Genomic DNA, 25,011 nt, shown 5'->3' with positions numbered 1-25,011 from the left:
CACTGTTAGTAGCATTTTTAGTTTTGTTTTGTTTTTTCTGTTACAGTATCATTGACTGTATTCTCTATGCCGTGCCTTTCATCCTTATGACTTACTCATTCCACACCTGAAAGCCTGTACCTCCCACTCCCCCCCTTTACCCATCTCCCTCCTCCCCTCTGGCAACCACCATATTGTTCTCTCTATTTATGGGTTGTTTCTGCTTTTTTGTTTGTTTTGTTTTTTTAGATTACACATACAAATGAAATCATATGGTATTTGCCTTTCTTTATTTGACTTATTTCACTTAGCATAATACCCCCTTAGTCCATCCATGTTGTCACAAATGGCAAGATCTCATAATTTTTTATGGCTGAGTAACATTCCATTGTATCTATATACCACACCTTCTTTATCCATTCATCTATTGGTGGACACTTGGGTTGCTTCTATATCTTGGCTATTGTAAATAACGCGGCAGTAAACATAGAGGTCCATATATATTTCTTTAAATTAGCATTTTCATTTTCTTTGGGTAAATACCCAGCAGTGGAATTACTGAATTGTATGGTATTTGTATCTTTAGTTTTTTTGAGGAACCCCCATACTGTTTTCCACAGGGCTGCACCAATTCACATTCCTACAAACGGTGCACAAAGGTTCTTTTTTCACCACATCCTCCCCAGCACTTGTTATTTCCTGTGTTTTTGATTCTAGCCATTCTTATGGTTTAAGGTGATATCTCATTGTGGTATTGATTTGCATTTCCCTATAATTAGTGATGTTGAGCATCTTTTCATGTATCTTTTGGCCTTCTGCATGTCTTCTTTGGAAAAATGTCTACTCAGGTCCTCTGCCCATTTTTTAAAAATTTAGTTTTATTCTTATTTACTTTTTTAAAGTTTATTTATTTTAAGAGAGTGACAGAGAGAGCAAGAGGGGGAAGGGCAGAGGGAGGGAGGGAGAGAGAGAATCCCAGGTAGGCTCTGCATTGTCAGTGCAGAACCCGATGCGGGACTCGAACCCACAAATTGTGAGATCATGATCTGAGCTGAAATCAAGAGTCTGGCGCTCAATTGACTGAGCTACCCAGACACCCCCTCTGCCCATTTTTTAATTGGGTTGTTTTTCTGGTGTTCACTTGTATAAGATCTTTATAGATTTTGTATGTTAACCCACCAGCAGTTACATCATTTGCAAATATCTTCTCCTATTCAATAGGTTGCCTTTTTGTTTTGTTGATGATTTTCTTCACTGTGCAAAAGGTTATTATTTTTGGGGGTGGTTCCCTTAGATTATTTTTCTTTGTTTCCCTTGCCTGAGGAGAAATATCTAGAAAAATGTGGCAAAGATTGATGTCAAAGAGATTACTGCCTATGTTTTCTTCTGGGAGTTTAATGGTTTTAGGTCTCACATTTATTTATTTTTTATTATATAAATTTTAGTTAACATACAGTGTAATATTGATTTCAGTGATTCAGCTAAAATGTTGCTGCCAATAATAATCATCATTCTTTCTTTTGCCACATTCACAGATCTGTTTTTATTTTTTTGCTTCTTGAAACTTTCTTTTATACTGTACAATCTTAACTTGCCTCCTTTCTCACTAGCTATTCCTTCTTTGTCCTCCCTGTCTTCTTTTATTCTACTTGCTTCTTCCCTATAATGTTCTTCAGGAAGAAAAGAGAATATTAGGGTAAAATATCTGATCATATAGTTTAGTTCTGATTATGTCATTATGGAAATTGATAGAATTAGAGGAAGAGAAAGGGAAAAGAAGACAGAAAAAAGAGAGAAGTAAAGAACATAAAATTACAAAGAAAAGAGAAAATGAAAAAAGAGGAGAGCAATTACATAGCAATAAGGGATAGCAGAGCCCTAGAAACAGCAGTGAAGATTTAACATTGGGCTATACTGAAAAGCAAAATAGGATAGTGGTTAACATAAACTTCTCTCAGTCTTGGATTTATCACTTGCTGTGACCTTGAACCAGTTTACCTAACATTTTTGTGCCTCTGTTCATCTGCATAATGGGTTTCATGATAACATCTTTCTGTAGTGTTTTTGTTATAATGTATGCAAGTTTAGCACAGGCCCCGTGAGAAGTACCCCGTGAGAAGTAATATAAATGAACCTCAATAATTGGCTCCCTACAGTTCCTAAGGTAGTTGTTTTTTCTCTGTAATTACTTTAGGGGGTATTCATTATTTTTCATGCCTTCATAAATCATTTCTACCTTCATAGCTCATTTATTGAATAAGCACATAATAATTGAGTACCTACTATGTGCCACGCAGTGCACTTAGTACTGAGGGTTGAAAGCAAAAAGATAGTTCCCATTTTGAAGGAGATAAAAATTGAGAGGTGAGAGAGACGAGAACAAACTGCTGCACTAAAATGCAGAAAGTGTACTAGGGCACATTCTTCAAAGTGCTGAGAGAAGTGAGGGACTACTTTGTAGAATCAAATTATATAAGGAAGATAGCAGTTAAATTGAGAGGTTAAGCATGAATAAGTATTTTCTACCTGGAGGACATTCCAGGTAGAGAAAATGGCTTGTACTAATGCACAGAAGAATGAGAAATTCAGTTGTGTTCAGGAAATTATAAATACCTTTCTGTCATTTGGTACATAATGTTTTATCAGATAGCGATGGTCAGTGGTGTTAGACAATGATAGGCAGTGGACCAGATCTTGGAAGGCTTTGTGTGATGTACTGTGGAGATTAGATTTTATCGTTTTTGCAGTTGGGAGCCATTGAAAAATATTGTTCAGAAGAATAGTCTAAGATTTGCATATAAGAATGACTGTATGTAGAAGCTGTGTAAGTGATAATGTGGGAATGGGAAAATGATGAAACTCAAAGAACAGAGACCAGTAGGAGGCTAATGCAGTAGGCTAAGTACAAGATGAGTAAGGACAGAATCTGAGCAGTGGCAATGAAGATGGAGAAGAGGAAGGCTGTTGTGAGATATTGAGGAGGTAGAGTCAACAGGAATTACTGATTAGATGCAGGGGGTAAAGGAGAGAGAGGAATCTATAATGATTCCCTAATTTCTGTCTTGACTAGCCCAGTGTATATTATGAAATATACAGGAGGTGAAACAGGTTTGAGTATGATCATAATATCAGGTCACAGAGGGAAGATGAAGATAGGTTGGCACAAATTTATTCTGTTTTCCTGGAAGTCACTATTAAGATGAAGTAGGTTGTGGTAGATAAATGTGCACATTGTAATATCTATAGCAAGTAAAAAACATACACAAAGAGAGAAGATTAAAACTAAGTAGAGGAATAAAAAATTAAAAACTTACACTAAAATATTTTTGCTTAAAGAAGGAAAGGCAGTACAGGAAGAATAGAGGAACATATGAGATGAGAGAAATAGAAAACACATCCAAATAAAGACCCAAATCCAGCCATACCTATAGTTTTGTTAATTGGAAACAGGGTGAATGAACACTCCAACCAAAAGGCAGAGATTATAAAACAAAGAAGAAACAATTCAGTTATATGGTGTGTACAGGAGACACACTATATTCAAACATACACATAGACTGAAAGTAAAATGATAGGTAAAAATATACCGTGAAAACAGTTAAGCGTTAGTGACTTTGATTAACTATATTAATACCAGACAAAATAGACTTTTAAGACAAGGACTGTTAGGAACAACCTTATGCCAATGAAATGGGCAAATTCTTTTTAAGACCCAAATCACCAAAGTGTTGAGAAGATAATAGAAAAGTTACATAGATCTATATCAACTAAAAAAATTCATGTAGTAATTTACAGCTTCCCACAGTGAAAAGTTCAGGGTCACATGACTTCTTACCAGTGAATTCTATCCAACATTTAATGCAAAAATAACACCAATCCTTCACAACCTTTTTAAGAAAATAGTGGGGAAGGAACACTTAACCAACTCTAATGAGCTCAGCATTACCCTGATATCAAAAGTAGACAAGGACATCACAAGAAAAGAAAACTATAGACCAATATCTCTCATGAGCATAGAAGCACAATTTTTTTTTTAAACGTATTTATTTATTTATTTTTTTTAGAGAGAAAGAGGGAGAGGGAGGGAGAAAGACCAAGCAGGCTCCACACTCAACATGGAACCTGATGCAGGGCTTGATCCCCGACTGTGAGATCTGACCTGAGCTGAAATCAAGAGTTGGATGCTTAACCAACTGAGCCATCCAGGTGCCCCAGAAGCACAAATTCTTAACAAAATATTAGCAAATTGAGTCCAGTATTATGTATGTATGTATGAATGTCTATAAAGGTTAGTGAATATTAACTAATAAGGTTTATTCTAGGATTACAAAGTTGGTTTAGCACCTGAACATCAATATATATCATGCTAATAAAGGACATAGACCTTAAGATCATCTCAGTAGATGCAAGGAAAATATTTAACAACATCTAACAGCCATTCATGCTAAGAACTCAGAATATTAGGAATAGATGAGAACTTCAACTTGAAAAAGCACATCTATGAAAAACAAACAGCTCATATCATTCTTAGTGATGCGATCATTTTAAGACTGAATGCTTTCTATCTAAAATCAGGAATGGTAAAGATTTCTACTCTCATCACTTATGTTCAACATTGTACTGAAGATCAGTGAAATAAAGGGCCTACATATGGGAAAGGAGGAAATAAAACTGTCTTTATGCCCAGAAGTTATGATCTTAAGTGAGTGAATACTAAATGAATTTAGTTGAGGTTACAATATATAAGATAAATACACAAAGTCAACTGTATTTCTATATTAGCAATAGCTAGTCAAAGTGAAATTTATAAAAGAGCTTCTTTCATAAGAGCATAAAAAAGTCAAATAAAATACTTAGGAATAAATTTAGCAAAAGATGTACAAGCCCTTCTCACAGAAAACTGCTAAATGTTGCTGAAAGTATCAGGAAAGGGACATGGCATTGCCATGGATTTGAAGGATGATACTGTTAAGAGGGAATTTTCCCTAGATTTTCTATAAATTTAGTGCAGTCCTAATCAAGCTCCCAGGAAGCTTAAAAAACTTTTTTATTTCTTTTTTTTGGAAATTGACAAACTTTTTCTAATATGTAAGTGGAAATACAAAGGACTTGGAATAAAAAATGATTTTAAAAAGGAAGAACAGAATTGGAGGACTTGCATTACTTGCACTGCCTTTTAGTGCTGCTGTAATCAGGAAAGTGTGGTATGGCATAAGGATAGATCAAATATTGAAAGTTAAAAAAAATAGACCCAAGCCTAAGGGAGAACTGATTTTTGGTAAAGGTACCAAGGTTATATGGGGAAAGAATAGTTTTCAATGAATGTTTCTGAAATACTAGAATCCTTTTCCTCACATCAAACACAAAAATTAATTAAAAATGGACATAGATCTAATTGTAAGGGCTAAAGCCATGAAATTCTAGAAGAAAAATTTCTAGAAGAAAATTTTTATGGTCTTGGATTAGGCAAAGATTTCTTAGGACACAAAAAGCATAAGCCACAGAAGAAGAAATTGCTAAATTGGACTATAAAAATTAAAAACTTTGCTCATGAAAAGACACCACTAAGAAAACAAAAAGCCACAGATGAGGGTAAAATATTTGCCATGCATATATCAGACAAAGGATTTATATCCAGAATATACAGAGAATTCTTATAACTCAGTAAGAAGACTATCAACCCACCTTTTCAAAAAGGGACAAAAGAACTGAACAGGCAGCTTATAAAATAAGATCTTCAAATGGCCATTCATTTGAGATGATGCTCAACATCTTGGTCATTGGGTAAATGCAAATTAACATTAACAAGCTTTGGTAGAAGATAAAGATAGAGAAAAAGGAATATGTAAGGTCAAAGGAAGAAGATTTTATTTGTTTTGGGATGGAATTGGCCTAAAAACTAAAATCTGCATCATTACCCTCAATCTATCACTCTGTTCTTGTTTCTGATTCTAACTGTACACTATATGTTTTCAATATTCTGTCAGAACCTTTACTTCAGTATGTTTTAACGCAGAACTATTTCTGTTTTCTTCTCAAGCTGTATTCTTTCACATCCATCATTAAACATCACTATGATATCAGACTCAAAATTATGAAGTCATTTGTTCATTTTTTTAACTTTTAAAAAAATTATTCATTTTTGAGAGACAGAGACAGAGCATGAATGGGGGAGGGGCAGAGAGAGAGGGAGACACAGAATCCAAAGCAGGCTCTAGGCTCTGAACTGTCAGCACAGAGCCTGACATGGGGCTTGAATCCATGAGCCATGAGATCATGACTGAGCCAAAGTCATACGCTTAACCGACTGAGCCACCCAGGAGCCCCTTTGTTCATTCCTTCAGCAAACATTTGTCCTTTTGTACTCCTTACGAATTACCTACCTACATTTAGATAGAGATATCGAGTAGGTGATTGGAGATCATGAGAAAAGTTGTGTCTGGATATATAAGTTTGGCAGTTATCAGAGGATAAATGGTCTTTAAAGCCACATGTGATTGAATAGAAAGAGAAGTCAAATGACTGAGCCCTGAGGTAATTTAATCTTTGTATATCACCTAGGTGAGGGTGGTGGCTCGGCCAACAATATTGAGTGGAATAGCCAGTGAGAGTATGTTTCAGACAACAAGTCAGAGTATTTTAGGAAAAGTAGAGATATACTGTGAAATGCTCTTGACAGGTCAAGTCAGAGGAGCACTGAGAAATAATAATTGGATTTGTCATTGTGAAGATCATTGGTGACCTTGACGGTACTATTTTCAGTGGATGATAACCTGATTGAAGTAGGTTTAAGAGAAAATAGAAGGAGAGGAAATAGAGAAAGGAGAGACAGCTGTTTCAAAAAGTTATACTTTTTTTTTTAATTTATATCCAAGTTAGTTAACATATAGTGCAATAATGATTTAAGGACTAGAATCTGGTGATTCATCCCCTACATATAACACCCAGTGCTCATCCTAACAAGTGTCCTCCTTAATGCCTCTTGCCCATTTAGCCCATCCCACCTCTCACAACCCTTCCAATGCTCAGTTTGTTCCCTATATTGAAGAATCTCTTATGTTTTGTCTTCCTCCTTGTTTTTATATTATTTTTTCTTCCCATCCCTTATGTTAGTCTGTTTTGTATCTTAAATTCCACATATGAGTGAAGTCATATGGTATTTGTCTTTCTCTGACTAATTTCACTTAGCATAACACACTCTAGTTATATCCACGTTGTTGCAAATGGCAAGTTTTCATTCTTTCTGATTGCCAAATAATACTCCATTGTGTATATGTGTATGCCACATCTTTATCCATTTGTTTGTCGATGGACATTTGGGCTCTTTCCATACTTTGGCTATTGTTGATAGTGCTGCTATAATCATTGGGGTGCATGTGTCCCTTCGAAACAGCACACCTGCATCCTTTGGATAAATACCTAGTAGTGCAATTGCTGGGTCATACGGTAGTTCTATTTTTAATTTTTTGAGGAACCTCCATACTGTTTCCCAGAGTGGCTGTACCAGTTTATATTCCCACCAGCAGTGCAAAAGGGTTCCTCTTTGTCCGCATTCTTGCTAACATCTGTGGTTGCCTGAGTTGTTAATTTTAACCAGTCTGACTAGTGTGAGGTGGTATCTCATTGTGGTTTTGATTTGTATTTCCCTGATGGTGAGTGATGTTGAGCATTTCTTCATGTTTCTGTTAACCATGTAGATATCTTTTTGGAAAAGTGTCTATTCATGTCTTTTGCTCATTTCTTCACTGGATTATTAGGAAAACTTTTAAGGGAAGCATTGAATGGTTGCTGGAAGGTACTATGAAGTTGGAGACTTGTTTTATTTTAAGATGGGACATCTTAGGGGTGCCTTGGTGGCTCAGTCAGTTGAACATCTGACTTTGACTCAGGTAATGATCTCACAGTTCATGAATTCTAGCCCTGCATTGGGCTCTGTGCTGACAGTGTGTGGAGCCTGGAGCATGCTTCAGATTGTGTGTTTCCCTCTGTCTCTCTCCCCCTCTCCCCCGCTGATGCTCGTTCTCTTTCTCTCAGAAATAAATAAACTTAAAAACATAACAAAACAAAAAGAACAGGGGCGCCTGGGTGGCTCAGTCGGTTAAGTGTGTGACTTTGGCTCAGGTCATGATCTCGTGGTCCGTGGGTTCAAGCCCCGTGTCTGTGCCGACAGCTAAGAGCCTGGAGCTTGCTTCACATTCTTTGTCTCCCTCTCGCTCTCTGCCCCTCCCCTGCTCATGCTCTATCTCTCTGTCTCTCAAAGATAAATACATGTTAAAAAAAATTAAAATAAAAACTTTTTATCTATTTTCTTTCTGTTTTTGTTTTTTAAATATAATTGATTGTCAAATTGGCTAATATACAGTGTGTAAAGTGGGCCCTTGGTTTTTGGGGTAGATTCCCATGGTTCATTGCTTACCTATAACACCCAGTGCTCATCCCAACAAGTGCCCTTCTCAATGCCCATCACCTCTCCTCATCCCCTCTCCCCCTCCCCCCCGCCAACAATCCTCAAATTGTCTTCTGTATTTAAGAGTCTCTTTTGGTTTGCCTCCCTACCTCTCTTTTTGTAACTAATTTTTTTTTCCCCTTCCCTTCCATCATGGTCTTCTGTTAAGTTTCTCAAGACCCACATATGAGTGAAAACATGATATCTGTCCTTCTCTAACTGACTGATTTCACTCAGCGTAATGCCTTCCAGTTCCATCCATGTTGCTACAAATGGCATGATTTCATTCTTTCTCATTGCTAAGTAGTATTCCATTGTATATATAAACCACATCTTCTTTATCCATTCATCAGTTGATGGACATTTAAGCTCTTTCCATAATTTGACTTGTTGAAAGTGCTGCTGTAAACATTGGGGTAAACGTGCACCTATGAATCCCTTGGATAAATTCCTAGTAGTGCTATTGCTGGGTCATAGGGTAGTTCTATTTTTAATTTTTTGAGGATCCTCCACACTGTTTTCCAGAGCGGCTGTACCAGTTTGCATTCCCACCAATAGTGCAAGTGGTTCCCGTTTCTCTACATCCTGGCTAGCATTGGCTGGCATCTGCTGTTTCATGAGTTATTGATGTTAGCCACTCTGACTGGTGTGAGGTGGTATCTTAGTGTGACTTGGATTTGTATTTCCCTGATGATGAATGACATTGTGCATCTTTTCCTGTGTCTGTTGGCCATCTGGATGTCTTCTTTGGAAAAGTGTGTATTCATGTCTTCTGCCCATTTCTTCACTGGATCATTTGTTTTTCAGGTGTTGAGTTTGGTAAGTTCTTTATAGATTTTGGATACCAACCCTTTATCCGATACATCATTTGGAAATATCTTTTCCCAATCAGTCGGTTGCCTTTGAGTTTTGTTGATGGTTTCCTTTGCTGTGCAGAAGCTTTTTATCTTGATGAGGTCCCAATAGTTCATTTTTGCTTTTAATTTTCTTGCCTTTGGAGATGTGTCAAGTAAGAAATTGCTGCGGCTGAGGTCAAAGAGGTTGTTGCCTGCTTTCTCCTCTAGGGTTTTGATGGTTTCCTGTCTCACATTCAGGTTTTTCATCCATTTTGAGCATGGTGTAAGAAAGCAGTCTAGTTTCATTCTTCTGCATGTTGCTCTTCATTTCTCCCAGCACCATTTGCTTAAGAGACTGTCTTTTTTCCATTGGATACTCTTTCCTGCTTTGTCAAAGATTAGTTGGCCATACATTTGTGGGTCCAATTCTGGATTCTCTATTCTATTCCTTTGGTCTGTGTGTCTGTTTTTGTGCCAATACCACACTGTCTTGATGATTACAGCTTTGTAGTAGAGGCTAAAGTCTGGGATTGTGATGCCTCCTGCATTGGTTTTCTTCTTCAGTATTACTTTGGCTATTCGGGGTCTTTTGTGGTTCCATACAAATTTTAGGATTGTTTGTTCTACCTTCAGGAAGAATGCTGGTGCAATTTTGATTGGTATTGCATTGAATGTGTAGATAGCTTTGGGTAGTATTGACATTTTAACAATATTTCTTCTTCCAATCCGTGAGCATGGAATGTTTTTCCATTTCTTTGTGTCTTCTTCAATTTCCTTCATAAGTTTTCTATAGTTTTCAGCACATAGAACTTTTACATCTTTGGTTAGGTTTATTCCTAGGTATTTTATGGTTCTTGGTGCAATTGTAAATGGGATCAGTTTCTTGATTTCTCTTTCTGTTCCTTCTTATTCGTGTATAGAAATGCAACCCATTTCTGTACATTGATTTTTTACCTTGTGACATTGCTGAATTCACATATCAGTTCTAGCAGCCTTTTGGTGGAGTCTTTCAGGTTTTATATGTAGAGTATCATGTCGTCCGTGAAAACTGAAAGTTTGACTTCTTTGCCCATTTTCATACCTTTAATTTCATTTTGTTGTCTGATGCTAGGACTTCCAACACTATGTTAAACAACAGTAGTGTGAGTGGACATCCCTGTCATATTCCTGATCTCAGGGGGAAAGCTCTCAGTCTTTCCCCATTGAGGATGGTATTAGCTGTGGGCTTTTCATATATGGCTTTTATGATGTTTAGTTATGTTCCTTCTATCCCAACTTTCTTGAGGGTTTTTATTAAGAAAGGATGCTGTATTTTGTCAAATGCTTTTTCTGCATCCATTGAGAGGATCATATTGTTCTTATCCTTTCTTTTATTAATGTGATGTATCACATTGATTTGTAAATATTGAACCAACCCTGTAGCCTAGGAATGGATCCCACTTGATCATGGTGAATAATTCTTTTTATATGCTGTTGATTTCGATTTGCTAGTATCTTGTTGAGAATTTTTACATCCATGTTCACTAGGGATATTGGCCTTTAAGTCTCCTTTTTTGAGGGGTCTCTGTCTGGTTGGGGAATCAAGGTAGTGCTGGCTTCATAGAATGAGTCCAGAAGTTTTCCTTCCATTTCTATTTTTTGGAACAGCTTGAGAATAATAAGTATTAACTCTGCTTTAAGTGTCTGGTAGAATTACCTTGGGAAGCCATCTGGCCAAGGATTCTTATTTGTTAGGTGATTTTTGATAACTGATTCAATTTCTTCACTAGTTATGGGTCTATTCAAATTTTCTATTTCTTCCCGTTTGAGTTTTGGAAGTGTGTGGGAGTTTAGGGATTTGTCCGTTTCTTCCAGGTTGTCCATTTTGTTGGCATATAATTTTTCATAGTATTCACTGATAATTGCTTGTATTTCTGAGGGATTGGTTGTAATAATTCCATTTTCATTCATGATTTTATCTGTTTGGGTCTTCTCTCTTTTCTTTTTGAGAAGTCTGGCTAGGGGTTTATCAGTTTTGTTTATTTTTTTTTAAAAAACAGCTCTTAGTTTCATTGATCTGTTCTACTGTGTTTTTGCATTCTATATTGTTTATTTGTGCTCTGATCTTTATTATTTTTCTTCCTCTGCTGGCCTTGGGGTTTCTTTGCTGTTCTGCTTCTAGTTCCTTTAGGTGTGCTGTTAGACTTTATACTTGGGATTTTTCTTGTTTCTTGAGATAGGCTTGGATTGCAGTGTATTTTCCTCTTAGGACTGTCTTTGCTGCATCCCAAAGGTTTTGGATTGTTGTGTTTTCATTTTCATTTGTTTCCATATATTTTTAAATTTCTTCTTTAATTGCCTGGTTGACCCATATATTCTTTAGTAGGATGTTCTTTAACCTCCATGCATTTGGAGGTTTTCCAAACTTTTTCCTGTGGTCGATTTCAAGTTTTATAGCATTTTGATCTGAACGTGTGCATGGTATGATCTCAGTTCTTTTATATTTATTGAGGGCTATTTTGTGACCCAGTATGTGATCTGTCTTGGAGAATGCTCCATGTGAGCTCAAGAAGAATGTGTATTCTACTGCTTTAGGATGAAAAGTTCTAAATATATTTGTCAAGTCCATCTGGTCCAGTGTATCATTTAGAGCTGTTGTTTCTTTATTGATTTTTCTGTCTAGATGATCTGTCCATTGTTGTAAGTGGAATATTAAAGTCCCCTGCAGTTACCACATTCTTACAATAAGATTGCTTATGTTTGTGATTAATTGTTTTATATATTTGGGTATCCCTGAATTCGGTGCATAAACATTTATAATTGTTAGCTCTTCTTGGTGAATAGACCCTGTAATTATGATATAATGTCCTTCTTCGTCTCTTCTTACAACCTTCAGTGTAAAATCTAGTGTGTCTGATGTAAGTATGGCTACTCCAGCTTTCTTTTGACTTCTAGTAGCATGATAGATAGTTCTCCATCCCCTCACTTTCAATCTGAAGGTGTCCTCACGTCTAAAATGGGTCTCTTGTAGACAGCAAATAGATGGGTCTCGTTTTTTTTTTTTTATCCATTCTGACACCCTGTGTCTTTTGATTGGAGCATTTAGTCCATTTAAATTCAGTGTTATTATTGAAAGGTATGAATTTAGAGTCACTGTGTGATCTGTAGGCTTCATGCTTGTAGTGATGTCTCTGGTCCTTTGTGATCTTTGCAACATTCCACTCACAGATTCCCCCTAAATCAGTAGGGCTGATTTAGTGGTGATGAACTCCTTCAGTTTTTGTTTGTCTGGGAAAACCTTTATCTCTCCTCTATCTGGATGACAGGTTTGCTGGATAAACGATTCAGTACATTTTTACTATTCAGTACATTGATAATTTCCTGCCATTCCTTTCTGGCCTGCCAAGTTTCATTAGATAGGTCTGCTACTACCCTCATGTGTCTACCCTTGTAGGTCTGGAGAAGGGGCTGTCTGGTTTGTCAGCGTCAGTCCTCCTCCACTACATATGCAGTTCTCAGGCACAGAGGGGTGTGGTTTGGTGTAGGCCGGTCCTGTGGGCCCGCTGTCTGTTCCCTGAAGCTCCACCTTGTTGGTGATGGGGTGAGAAATGACGACACCCCAGTCTCACCGCCACAGACCTGGTGTCCCAAATCACTCTGTACAGGCCATCCTCACAGTGCCACTGGTGTGAATGAGGCAGTTTGTCCCATTCTGCTAATCCCGCACCTCCCTGGCACTTGGCTGGAATTTAAACCTTGATGTCTTAAAGGATCCTGCCCTGTGAGCCCCAATCCTGGGAAAGAGCCGCTTCTGTGCTGCCTCACAGTGCTGGGCACACGGTTTGTCCTGCTCCACTGACTCTCTTGCCTCCCTGGCGCTTGGCTGGGATTTAAACCCCGCTGTCTTAAAGGGCCCCGCTCCGTGCACCCCAGTTCCAGGGAAGTGCTGCTCTGTGCCCCGATATATGGCCTCTGGCTGGCGGGCACAGGCAGTCATTGTCCTTTCAAAGGTCATATGCCTTCTTCCCACAGCACTCCAGGGAATGTATTGCTTTCTCCCACTGTGGACTGTGCCTCTGAACTAGTTACCGAGCCCGGAGCTGACTCACCTCCTCCTCAGGTGCCTGAACATGGCAGCCGGCCCTGGTGCGGAGAAAGCCCTGCAATTAGAGACTGGATCCTTGTGTGTCCTGGTCTGTTGTTTTTCTCTTGTCCAGATACAGTCCTATGCTTCCTCATCCTCTCTTATCCCTTTGTGTCTCCACAGAAGGGGATCCCTCCTATCTGTGCCTAAGTTGCCCTTTTTATCTCTCCCAGTTTGCAATCTTGCACCTATGGCCTGCCGGGTTCTCCCCATGGGTCCCTGGAAACATCTTTGTCACTCTGCAGCTTGGACTTTTGGAATTCAAAGTCCTTTGGCCTCAATACTGCTGTGTTTGAGGGATGAGGGAACTTTGGGTCCCCCTACTTTTCCGCCATGTTGGATCGCCTCCTAAATAAGGTTTTACTCTAGCCCCCAAAAATGAAGGTAGACTCTTACCCAGGACCCCACACTTTTTACCTGCTTTCATGTGAAATTCACTTAACCTGCTTTACCATAAAAAAGGGAAAGGAACTAGGAAAATCTCAAGATTTATCAGTAGAAATAATAATCACAGTCTAGAGGCAGCTCATTATTACTCAAATGGCTACAGAAGCTGACATGAAAAAAGAGCTAAGAATTGAAACTAAATTTATTGGATTCTAATGTCACTTTGTCCTCCATTATGGTAGAAAGACAAAGAACTGGATGTAGAAAGGAGAAAAAAATCAAGTTAAAAATTAAGAATTTTCAAAGGGTCACACTGAAGACTTCAAAAATAAACTCCACCTTCCTACTGTTTAGTCATTAACATTTAACTCAAATTTAATATATAAAAATACATGTTTTTTATGTTTCATGACACGATAACTTGAAAAATTTTCAATTTTCTACATAGAAAATGTGAATTATTTTAAGAACAATAAATATTATGAGAAATGTGTGACTACCAAAAAACACACCAATCATATATGTCTCCAGAAATTCTCCCCATGATAAGTCAACATGAAGATCTCATTCTATAGAGAGCACAGTATATCTTCAGCATATATAACTTCCAAGGATCATCTGGGGAATTGTTCAGGAGCACTTCACTGTGAATGAAAGCAGTTATCCACAAGGAACTTACAATCTAATTGTAATTGATAGAAAAGGGACAGGCAGATGGAAAAACTAGTATAAAATGCTACTTTTTTAATATAACATTCTGATGTAACTAGTACTAAACCATATGACCACTAGTGTAATATAAACAGCAAGATGCTAATAGTGGTGTACAAAAAAACAGGTACCTGGTTAAATCATCTGTATCTCTACTTACATTTCTTTCTTAAGAGTAGTGCCTTACACATAGTGAGAGCTCAAGAGTTATTTTGACTACCCTGAGTCTATGACCACAACACCTTCCTTCCTGTCACTATAAATGAAGAGTCTATCTTCATACCAGAGGCCAACCCTCTTCATTTGTGCACTGGATTCCCCTCTCCTTTCTCTCTGCTACATTGTCAGTTTTCTTAGACACTTTCCTAAATCATTGTTGTCAGCTTACAAACTTGGTATAAAATCTCCCATCTTTTTTTTTTTAAGTTTATTTATTTTGAGAGAGAGAGAAAACCCAAGTTGGGGAGAGGCAGAGAGAGAGAAAGGAGAGAGGAGCCACTTAGGTGCACCAGTAAGTAAAAAGTTCTTAGAAGATTTCAAGACTTTGCTGTTAGTTTTTTATCATAAAAAATCTTACAGATTTTAATTTGTCCTTAATTTTTTTTTATAATTTTTTTTAACTTTAAAATTTTTTTTATTTTTGAGAGAGAGAGAGAGAGACAAAGCATAAGTGGGGGAGGGGCAGAGAGAGAGGGAGACACCGGATCTGAAGCAGGCTCCAGGCTCTGAGTTGTCAGCACAGAGCCCAATGCGGGGCTCAAATTCACAAAGAGATCATGACCTGAGCCAAAGTTGGATGCTCAACTGACTGAGCCACCCACGTGCCCCTGTCCATAATGTTTTTAAAGTATGATAAGTATCATCCTTGCATATACTTATCTATTGGTTATTACTGTGCAACAATATTATCACAAATTTAATGGTTTAAAACAGCACACATTTTCTATCTCGTGGTTTCTGTCTGCTAGGAATGTGTGTACAGCTAAGCTGGGTCCTCTGTTTCTGTGTCTCATAAAGCTTCAAAGTATCAGGGCTGTGGTTTCATCTGAGACTTGACTGTGGAAGGATCTGCTTTTGGACTCATGTGGATTGTTGGCAGGATTCAGTTCCTTGCAGGTTGCTAGATTGAGGGCTTCCTTTTCTTGTCTTGTGGCCCTTTTCATATGTCTACTTACAACATTGCAGCTTGTTTCTTCAAAGCTAGTAAAGAAGAGAGTCTCCTCCAAGATGGGCATTACAGTTTTACGTAATATAATCAAATACATATAAGCATTCTGTCTCTTGGTTTAGAAGCAAGCTGCAGCACCCATCTACACTCAGGGGTGGAGATCATGAAAGGGCATAAACACCAGGAAATGGGCATCTTGGGGGCCACTCTAAAGCCTGTCTGCCACAACTTGTTTGCTATATCTTAATACCTGATGAATGTTTCTCTTATTGAGTAGTTTTTGTTACTTGTTTATATGTAGTGATAACTTTGGATTTTTAATTTTTCTAACCAGAGTCCATTGGCCGTGACATCCCCAAAATGCTTGAATTATTTAAAACTGGACATGAAATTAAGGTAGATGAAGAAAGGGAGAACTTTCTCAAGACCAAAATAGCAACAGTAAGTTACAATGGAAATTACTAAATAACCATTTTTTTTAATTGTTTAAAATGTGACTGTTAAGTGACAAGTCTTTCAAACTTGTTCTTAGCACTAGTATCAAGAATAGCATTAAATATACAGATGGATAATTTTTTATTCTATAGGTTGAACTTATAAATTTGAATAGTACTTGAGAATTCTTTCATGTGCCCTTCAATGGTAATTACTTGTACTTTGTCTTATTTGATTATTCTATATATGTATTTTTTGCTCTCTAACATTCTAAGCTTATTGAGAGTATAGTTAGATCTTATATATCCCTTGTGGGACATTGCATAATGCTGAGCGCATTGTAGGTATTTAATACTACTTTAATGGAATTGAGTAATTTGCTTTATTTTTATGAATTGTTTTCATTATCCCCGCTTGTGTTTTAAAAACTGTTTGCCTACTTATAGAAGATCCTGGAACTCAATTTCCAAAGCTGTTTTTAGGACGCTTTTTTTTTTTGAAGGGAACATTCTGCAAGATTTCTTTTATTTTGAAATAATTAAGGATTCATGTGAAGTTTATTTAAAAAAATTTTAGCATTTATTTATTTTTGAGAGAGGGTGAGACAGAGCATGAGTGGGGGAGGGGCAGAGAGAAAGTGGGGACACAGAATCTGAAGCAGGCTCCAGGCTCCTAGCTATCAGCACAGAGCCTGACATGGGGCTTGAGCTCACAGACTATGAGATTATGACCTGAGCCGAAGTTGGACACTTAACTGACTGAGCCACCCAGGTGCCCCAAGGACATTGTTATAGATAATATCCAGTTTATAGGACTATGTTTTTAGATATGTAGTTATTTCTTCAAATCTTCTTTATTTTTAAGTTTATTTATTTTGAGAGAGAGAGAATGTGTGTGTGGGCTGAAGTGGGAGGTGGCAGGGGCAGAGAGAGAGAGAGAGAGAGGGAGAGAGAGAGAGAATCCCAAGCAGGCGATAGCATGGAGCCCGGTGCTCCATGAACTAACAAACCATGAGGTTGTGACCTGAGCCAAAACCAAGAGTTGGACTCTCAACTGACTGAGCCACCCAGGTGCCCTGATAATATCTTATTTTATGCTAAAGAATCTCAATATTTTTTTTCCTGTTCAGTAACCATAGGAATAATGGTGATATTGAAAGTAAAAATTTAAAAGTGCCTAGCAAGTGCCAGGCACTATTCTAAACACTCTTCATATATTCTTTCTTTTAATCTTCTATACTATGAGAGGAAAAATTATCATCCCCATTTTATAGATGAAGGCATGGAAGCCCCAAGAAGTCAAGTAAGTTTTCCAAGGTCTAGTATGAGGCAGAATAGATATTTGAACACTGGCAGTCTTTTCAGTCCAGGCTTTTTATCCAGAATCATCTTGCCTCATGCCTGGAATTATTTGAATAGCTGTTATTCCTCTGCTCATCCTGCTCTTAAGAGGAATTCTGTGTTAGGGGGTGCCTGGGTGGCTCAGATGGTTAAATGTTGGACTCTTGATTTTGGTGTAGGTGATGATCTTAGAGTTCATGGATTGAGCCCCACACTGGGCTCTGCACTGGCAGTGTGGAGCCTGCTTGGGATTCTCTCTCTCCCCCTTTCTCTTTCTCTCTCTCTGCCCCTCCCCTGCTTGCTTGCTCTCTCATTCTCTCTCTCAAAATAAATAAATAAACTTAAAAAAAAAAAAAGAGGAATTCTGCATTATAGCTAGTAATCTAAGCTAGTAGTCTAGCTAATTAAGCTATGCCCACTATAGATCATCAGAAGTAGAGAAAAGGCACTCAACTTGTTTTATGGAAGGAGAACTTGCTTTAGAAAGAGGACAAAACAGGTTTAATCTCATCAGGGATTGGGAAACCCCTCATTGCCATTATTACCATCAAAGCCTAGTACCAGTTTGTATGGCATTGTGGTCTGCTAGAATCTGATGTTGCACTTTCCGTATTTCCAAAAAGCCCTTGTCAATATTTGTTTGGGATGACAACATCGTAACGTAAAAAACAAAAAATGCCAATTTTACGAGGATTTTCTAGAGCTATAGAGACTTAGGTTTGAATACCTGTCTTACTACTTACAGGATAGCAGACTTTAAACAAGTTTCTTAATGTTGTTGTGTCTGGATTTCCTGACCTATAGAATTTGCGTAGCAATGTTTATTTTACAATGTGGTTTTGAAGATTAAATAAAAACTTGAAATGGTAGCAGTAATTATTTTTCCTGTATTGGTTGGACTTTTGGAGACTATAGGACATCTATAAGATTATTTCTTTCCATCTGGATCCGTTCTTTTTCTTAAGTAAGGTTTTCAGTATATTCAGTAGTTAATACTTTATATGGATCCTGACTCAGTGTATAAGAAACCTTGGCATTCATTCTTCTCAACAAATACCATAGTGATTAAGTGATTACATGAGCTCCAGGTCAGACTACTTGTATCATTTAGAGATAGAATGCTTTTTCTTAATGAAAAAGAAATTAATTTCTGTGTTTAAAAAGAATTTTTTTGGATACTACATGAATGTTATAGTAGAAGATTAAGAGAGTGGGTTTTAAATTCATACTGTCTGGAATCAGAATCCTAATTCCAGATTAGAATCATGTTACCTTGCTCTCTGAGCCTCAGTTTTTCCCCATTCTCCATTTCTCCTAAATGCAAAAAGAAGTTAATAATAACACGTACTTTTTAAAATAGGAAGGGATGGATGAAATAATGACATAATAACTATAAAGCAGACTTCTGCTTTTGGCCAACATAGAGTAACAGGGACCTGATTTACTTTTTCACCTAAGACAATCACCATTACCTTAATACCAAAACCAGGCAAAGAAAATAACAGTCTAATATCATTCATAAACATAGATATCAAAATTATAAACTAAATTTTAGCTAGTAGGGCCTAGCAATATAGAATGGATATCATGTCATCACCATGTAGGGTTTACCCTAAGAATGATAACATTCAATGTTTAACTCGATGATCAGTCATTAAAATTCACTGTATTAACAAACTGTAAATCAAAAGTCATCTGATCATCTCAGTAGATACAGAGAAAGCATTTGACAGAATCCAACATTCATTCCTGATTAAAAAGTCTCAGCAAACTAGGAAGAGAAGTTAATGTTCTCAACCTGATAAAGGGCATCTATGAAAATACAACAGCTAACATTATACTTAGTGGTGAAAAACTGAATACTCTCCTCCTAAGATCAGGAACAAGACAAGGATATCCACTGTCACTACTTCAGTTCAGCATTGACCTAAGGATTCTAGGCAGTGCAATCAGGCAAAAAAAGAGGCATCCTCACTAGAAAGGAAAAAGTAAATTAGTTATTATTTGCAGATGATATGATCTAGCTACTAAAACAAATAAGTAGGTTAAGAAAGGTTATAGAATACAAATACACAAAAATCAATTTTGCTTCTACATAACAGTAACAATTAGAAATTAAAATTCAGGCTACCTGGGTAGCTCAGTCGGTTAAGCGACCGGCTTCGGCTCAGGTCATGATCTCAAAGTTTGTGGGTTCAAGCCCCATGTCAGGCTGTGTGCTGACAGTTTGGAACCTGGAGCCTGCTTCGGATTCTGTGTCTCCCTCTCTGTCTGCCTTCCCTGACTTGTGCTCGCTCTCTCTCTCTCGCTCTCTCTCTCTTTCTCAAAAATAAATAAACATTAAAAAAAATTTTTTTAAATTAAAATTCAAAATAATACAGTTTATACTAATACCAAAAACTAGGAAATACTTAGGGATAAATCTGACAAAAGATGTGAAAGATCCATATACTGCAAGTTTCAAAACATAGTTGAGGGAAATTAAAGGAGATCTAATAAATGATGAGGTATACCATGTTTATGGATCAGTAAATCCAATATTGTTAAGATATCAGGTCCCCAAAGTAATGTATGGATTCAGCACATTCTCCATTAAAATTCTATTTAGCCTTTTTTTTTTTATTTTTGTAGAAACTAGCAAGTTGATTTAAATGCATATGGAAATACAAAGGATCTAGAAAAGCCAAAACAACTTTGACAAAGAACAAAGTTAGCGTTCTACCTGATTTCAAGATTTATAAAGCTATAGTATTTAAGATAGTGTGATATTGATGTCAAAAAACACAAAATGATAATGGGATAGACCAGAGTGCCAAGAAACCCAAAACAACATACATATGAACACCTGATTTAAAACAAGTTGCAAAGCCATTTTTAATGGAGAAACATTAGTCTTTTCAAGAAATGGTACCAGAACAATTGTGTATCTGTATACAGTAAAATGAATTTTGACCTATAACTTTGTTCCATGTATAATTAACTCAGAATGTATCAAAGACTTAAATGTAAAGCCTAAAACCATAAAATTTCTGGAAGAAAAAGTTGAGTTAGGGAATGTTGTTTTTTTTTTTTTTTTAGATGTGACATGAAAAGCATGATCCATAAAAGAAATTGATAAATTGCACTGTATAAAAATTAAGTGTTTGCTCTTGAAAAGACACTGTTAAGAGAATTCAAAGATAAATCACAGACCAGGATAAAATATTTACAAATCATATAACTGATAAATCCACAATTTATAAAGAGTTCTCAAAACTCAATAATAAAACAATCCAGTTTTAAAAATCAATAAAAAAGGGTACCTGGGTGGCTCAGTAAGTTAAGCGTCCGACTCTTTGATTTCTGTTCAGGTCCTGATCTCACGGTTGTAGGATTGAGCCTCGTGTAGCACTCTCAGTGCGGAGTCTGCTTGGGATTCTCTCTCTACCTCTCTCTCTGCCCCTCCCTCGCTTGTACTGTCTCTCAAATAAATACATAAACGTTTAGAAAAATAAAAATCAGCAAAAATTTGAACATACCTCATCAAGGTGTGACAAACACATGGCAAACAGATGACAAACAAACTAAAAGATGCTTCACATTATTAGTTGTTATGGAAATACAAATTAAAACCACAATGAGGTATCACTATACGTCTACTGGAATCATTAAATTTAAAAAGACTGACCATGGCAAGTATTGGTAAGGGTATGGAGAGATTGGAACACTATACTGCTGTGTCAGTGTAAAATGATATAGCCTCTTTGGCAAACAGTTTGGCAGCTTGGCAGTTTAAGAAGTTTAACATCCACCTGCTAGATGATCCACTTTTAGATATTTACCCAGGACAAATGAAAACATATGTGCATACAAAGACTTTTTTTTTTTAATGTTTATTTAGTTTTGAGAGAGCGACAGAGCATGAGCAGGGGAGGGGCAGAGAGGGAGAGGGAGACACAGAATCCGAACCAGGCTCCAGGCTCCAGGCTCCGAGCTGTCGGCACAGAGCCCCAAACAAGGTTCGAACCCATGAACTGTGAGATCATGACTTGAGCCAAAGCTCAACTGACTAAGCCACCCAGGCACCCCCATACAAAGGCTTTTGAACAAATGCTTATAACAGATTTATTTGTAATAGCTAAAAACTGGAAACATTCTACATGTCCCTCAATAGGTGAATGTATAAACAATAGAATAGAATATTCTTTAGCAAAAAACACATGATTGATACATACTTTAACATGGATGAATTTAGAAAAGATGATACTGAGTGAAAGAAGCCAGACAAAAAGAGTACACACTGTATGATTCTATTTATGTAAGATGCTCGCAAATGTGAATTTGTGTAGTGACAGAAAGCAGACCAGTAGTTTCTCTGGGCATAGGTAAATGGGGAAGGATGGGAAGGCGGGATTACAAAGGACCACAAGGAATTTGGGGGATGATTGACATGTTTGTTATCCTGACTGGTGATGTGTTCATGAGTATATACATATGTCAAAACTTAATTAATTGATACTTTAAGAATGTGCAACATATCCTGAGGAATACTGTTTAGCAATAAAAAGGAATGAATTATGGATACATGCTCTGATGTGGATGAATCACAAAAACATGCTTGGTGAAAGAAATCAGACATAGAAACCACATACTATGTGATACCATTTATATGAAAAGATGAAAAGTAGATGAGGGGTTGCCTTGGGCAGGGGCAGGAGCAGTAAGTATAGGCATTAACAGTAATGTGCATGAGGGTGACATTGGGATGGTGAAGATGTTTTAAAACTGATTTATGGTGATTGTTGCACAACTTGATGAGCTTACTAAAAAGTCATTGGAAACATAAATTAGAAAATGGTGAATAATATGATATGCAAAATACAACTCAATCAAGTTAATAAATGTAGAGTATGTCAGGTATACCTCATTATAGTTACTTAAAAAGGAATAGAAATGTGTTTACAATTGTATGTAATATAACTATTATATGAATTTTATCTATTATCAGAGATAAAAAGATTTTAAGCAAAGTAATGTATCTTCCTTAAAAGTTTGAGATTTCCATGAGTGATGTTGGAAATATAGTTGGAAATATTGAAGATGTGAAGGTTTTTGTTCGTTTTTGCCCCCTGTGTGATATGAGGACTAGATTCAGATGCAGTATGCAGATGAAAGAGCACAGACAGCATCACATGCCTATTAGGGTTCCTCATGTGGTATCTAGAAGGAAGGAAGGTGTCTAGAGCAGAGGTCGTCAACAAGCTATAGCCCATGGGACAAATACAGTTGATGATTGTTTTTGTACAGCCTGTGATTAAGAATGCTCTTTACAACTTCAAGGCGTTGTAAAAAAGAAAACAAAAAATTTGCTACAGAGATTGTATGTGGCCCACAAAGCCTGACATATTTAAATTCTGGATCTTTAGAGAAAGAGATTTGCTGACCCTTGATCTAGAAAGGTGTTTTTGGAAGAGTGACATGTATTAATTTTGTGTTTCTATTTGCCTGTAGAGGAAAGATTATCTTACATTAGTTAAATCATTTTGATATCCCTTGTTACAATTCTCAAAGGGTCTATACTGCCACATTGCTTTAAGATCCAGTTCTAGTATTGATGGAACATGAAATTGATCTTGATTAGTTTAAGCTGGTTTTCCTTCTGTATTAATGTGATAAGTATAATCAATTGAATGATCTTTCTTAGTTATCTGACGTGAAGATTAGTATCTTGGGTATTAGAACTCAACACTAATGCCTTTGTATATCAAAACTGCAAATGCTCTTCTAGCCAGCCAATATCTAACACTTGTCAGCAATGTTACTTACAGGTAAATTAGTTTCTTTCCTAATCTTTCCTACCATTTGTACCTATAATTTACATATTCATGAAATTGGTTGTGACTGCGTGCTATCAGATCATGTGCTCCTATCAATGACAATGCCTTTTAAATGATATGTTAAACATCATGCAAACACAACAGGTCATCACTGGAATATTTAATTTTTCAGTCAGTTATATCACTGTCATGTAGTCACCTTTTCTCATAGTGTGAAGAATATGTTGGTTGGGGTAAAAGTAAGCTGCTAAGTGATCAAATTCAAGGGAAAGATTTTAAAGCATAAAACTAAAAGTAAAGATTCACAGGGGAGAAAAAGCACATTTCTTTAACTGAGCCCTAAGTTTTAAAAATTATGGTTCTTTTCATGAAAAAGAAATGAAACTAATGTAGAGTCTTTAAAATGTTGAGACATAATTATATACCTGGCTAGTGTATATATTCTAAATAGTAGTAGTTTGATTTCAGGTACTAATTAGATCATTTTAAAAGGATTTGTATGTGTTTATAATATAGAAAAACAGTACATAATAGTCATAATTCTGCTGCCTGGACTCTGTCAACTCTGTTGACAGTTAACAATTTTCAAATTAATATATACACTTGGTTAAATTTAATCAGTTTACAAAAAGGAAACACTAAAGCCCCTCTCCCTGCAATGTTTTCTTCTAGAACTTTTATTAATAGTTTTTTGTTGGGGCACCTGTCTGGCTCAATTGGAAGAGCATGCAATTCTTGATCTCGGGGTCATGAGTTTGAGCCCTATGTTGGGTGTGGAGATTACTAAAAATAAATAAACTTTAAAAGAATAGCTTTTTATCATTCTAGAAATGTTAAAGCATAGCATAAACACCCTTAGAAAAATTTACTTATGTACAAGGTATTATACCACACACACTGTTCCATACCTTTCTTTTCCACTTAAAATAGCATGGATATCTTCAAAGATGCAAAGAGATCTGCTATGTTTTTTTTTTTTTTTAATGGTTGTGTAGAGTTGTATTCCCTGGTGTGCATGTACAAGAATCAGTTTGCTATTGATGGACATTTAGATCATGTCCAATTTTTTGCTATTACAAATTAATACTTTAATGACATTCTTACAAATATATATTGCTGGTTTTTGCCAAGTATACCCATAAGATAAATTTCTAGAAATAGAATGTATATTCAAAAATTTATTGTAAGTATTGCTAAATTACCCTCCAAAGTGTTTACACTAGTCTATAATTCATCAAATGGTGTGTTATGGTGCCTCACGCACCAGCATTAGATATTATCAAATGTAATCACTTTATCAGTTTGTTAGGTGATACATTACTGGTGTGTGTGTGAGTCTGTGTGTACTTTTAACAGCTTAAAAATTCCAAGGTAAACATTACCATTGGTTTCTTCTTGGGTTCCAGTCTTCTGTTCTACTTGTTAAGATTCTGAGTTTCCTCATGTACCTCCCCTCCCCATTCTTGCTCCTTTTTTCTCACTTTTCTAGGCCTGCCCTGATTCTCCACCACTTTCTTTTTGTGTGTGTGGGCTCCTATGGCTCCCTTTGCTGTGGACCCTGTCTGACTCACCTCTACCATGACTTGCTAGTGCCTACTAAATGAAATTGACAAGACCTATGGTCATTAAAGGTTGACTGCTTGTGAAATTGAAGCGTTTACAAACACTGAGATTGCCTGGCATTTGCTAATTATTGAAAATAAGGTCTTTTCTATCCAGTGTTTGGGACTGATTTTTCTGACCCATAAAGAACTAGAGATTTTCACTGCT

The 25,011-nt window shown here is 36.7% G+C and overlaps 1 protein-coding gene across 2 annotated transcripts in view; it reads left to right on the top strand.

Annotated features, from left to right (window-relative positions):
* MRPL1 (mitochondrial ribosomal protein L1) overlaps nt 1–25,011 on the top strand; it is a 101,095-nt gene that overhangs the window by 39,238 nt on the left and 36,846 nt on the right. For both annotated transcript variants that reach the window (XM_027058944.2, XM_015074380.3), the window contains exon 7: nt 15,985–16,091. In XM_027058944.2, the coding sequence (XP_026914745.1) occupies nt 15,985–16,091 (107 nt within the window). The remainder of the gene's footprint in view (nt 1–15,984; nt 16,092–25,011) is intronic.

The sequence above is a fragment of the Acinonyx jubatus genome, chromosome B1, assembly GCF_027475565.1.
Source record: "Acinonyx jubatus isolate Ajub_Pintada_27869175 chromosome B1, VMU_Ajub_asm_v1.0, whole genome shotgun sequence".
In the NCBI taxonomy this organism is placed as follows: domain Eukaryota; kingdom Metazoa; phylum Chordata; class Mammalia; order Carnivora; family Felidae; genus Acinonyx; species Acinonyx jubatus.
Note: the sequence above shows the minus strand (reverse complement) of the source record. Positions and strands in the feature narration are given on the sequence as shown.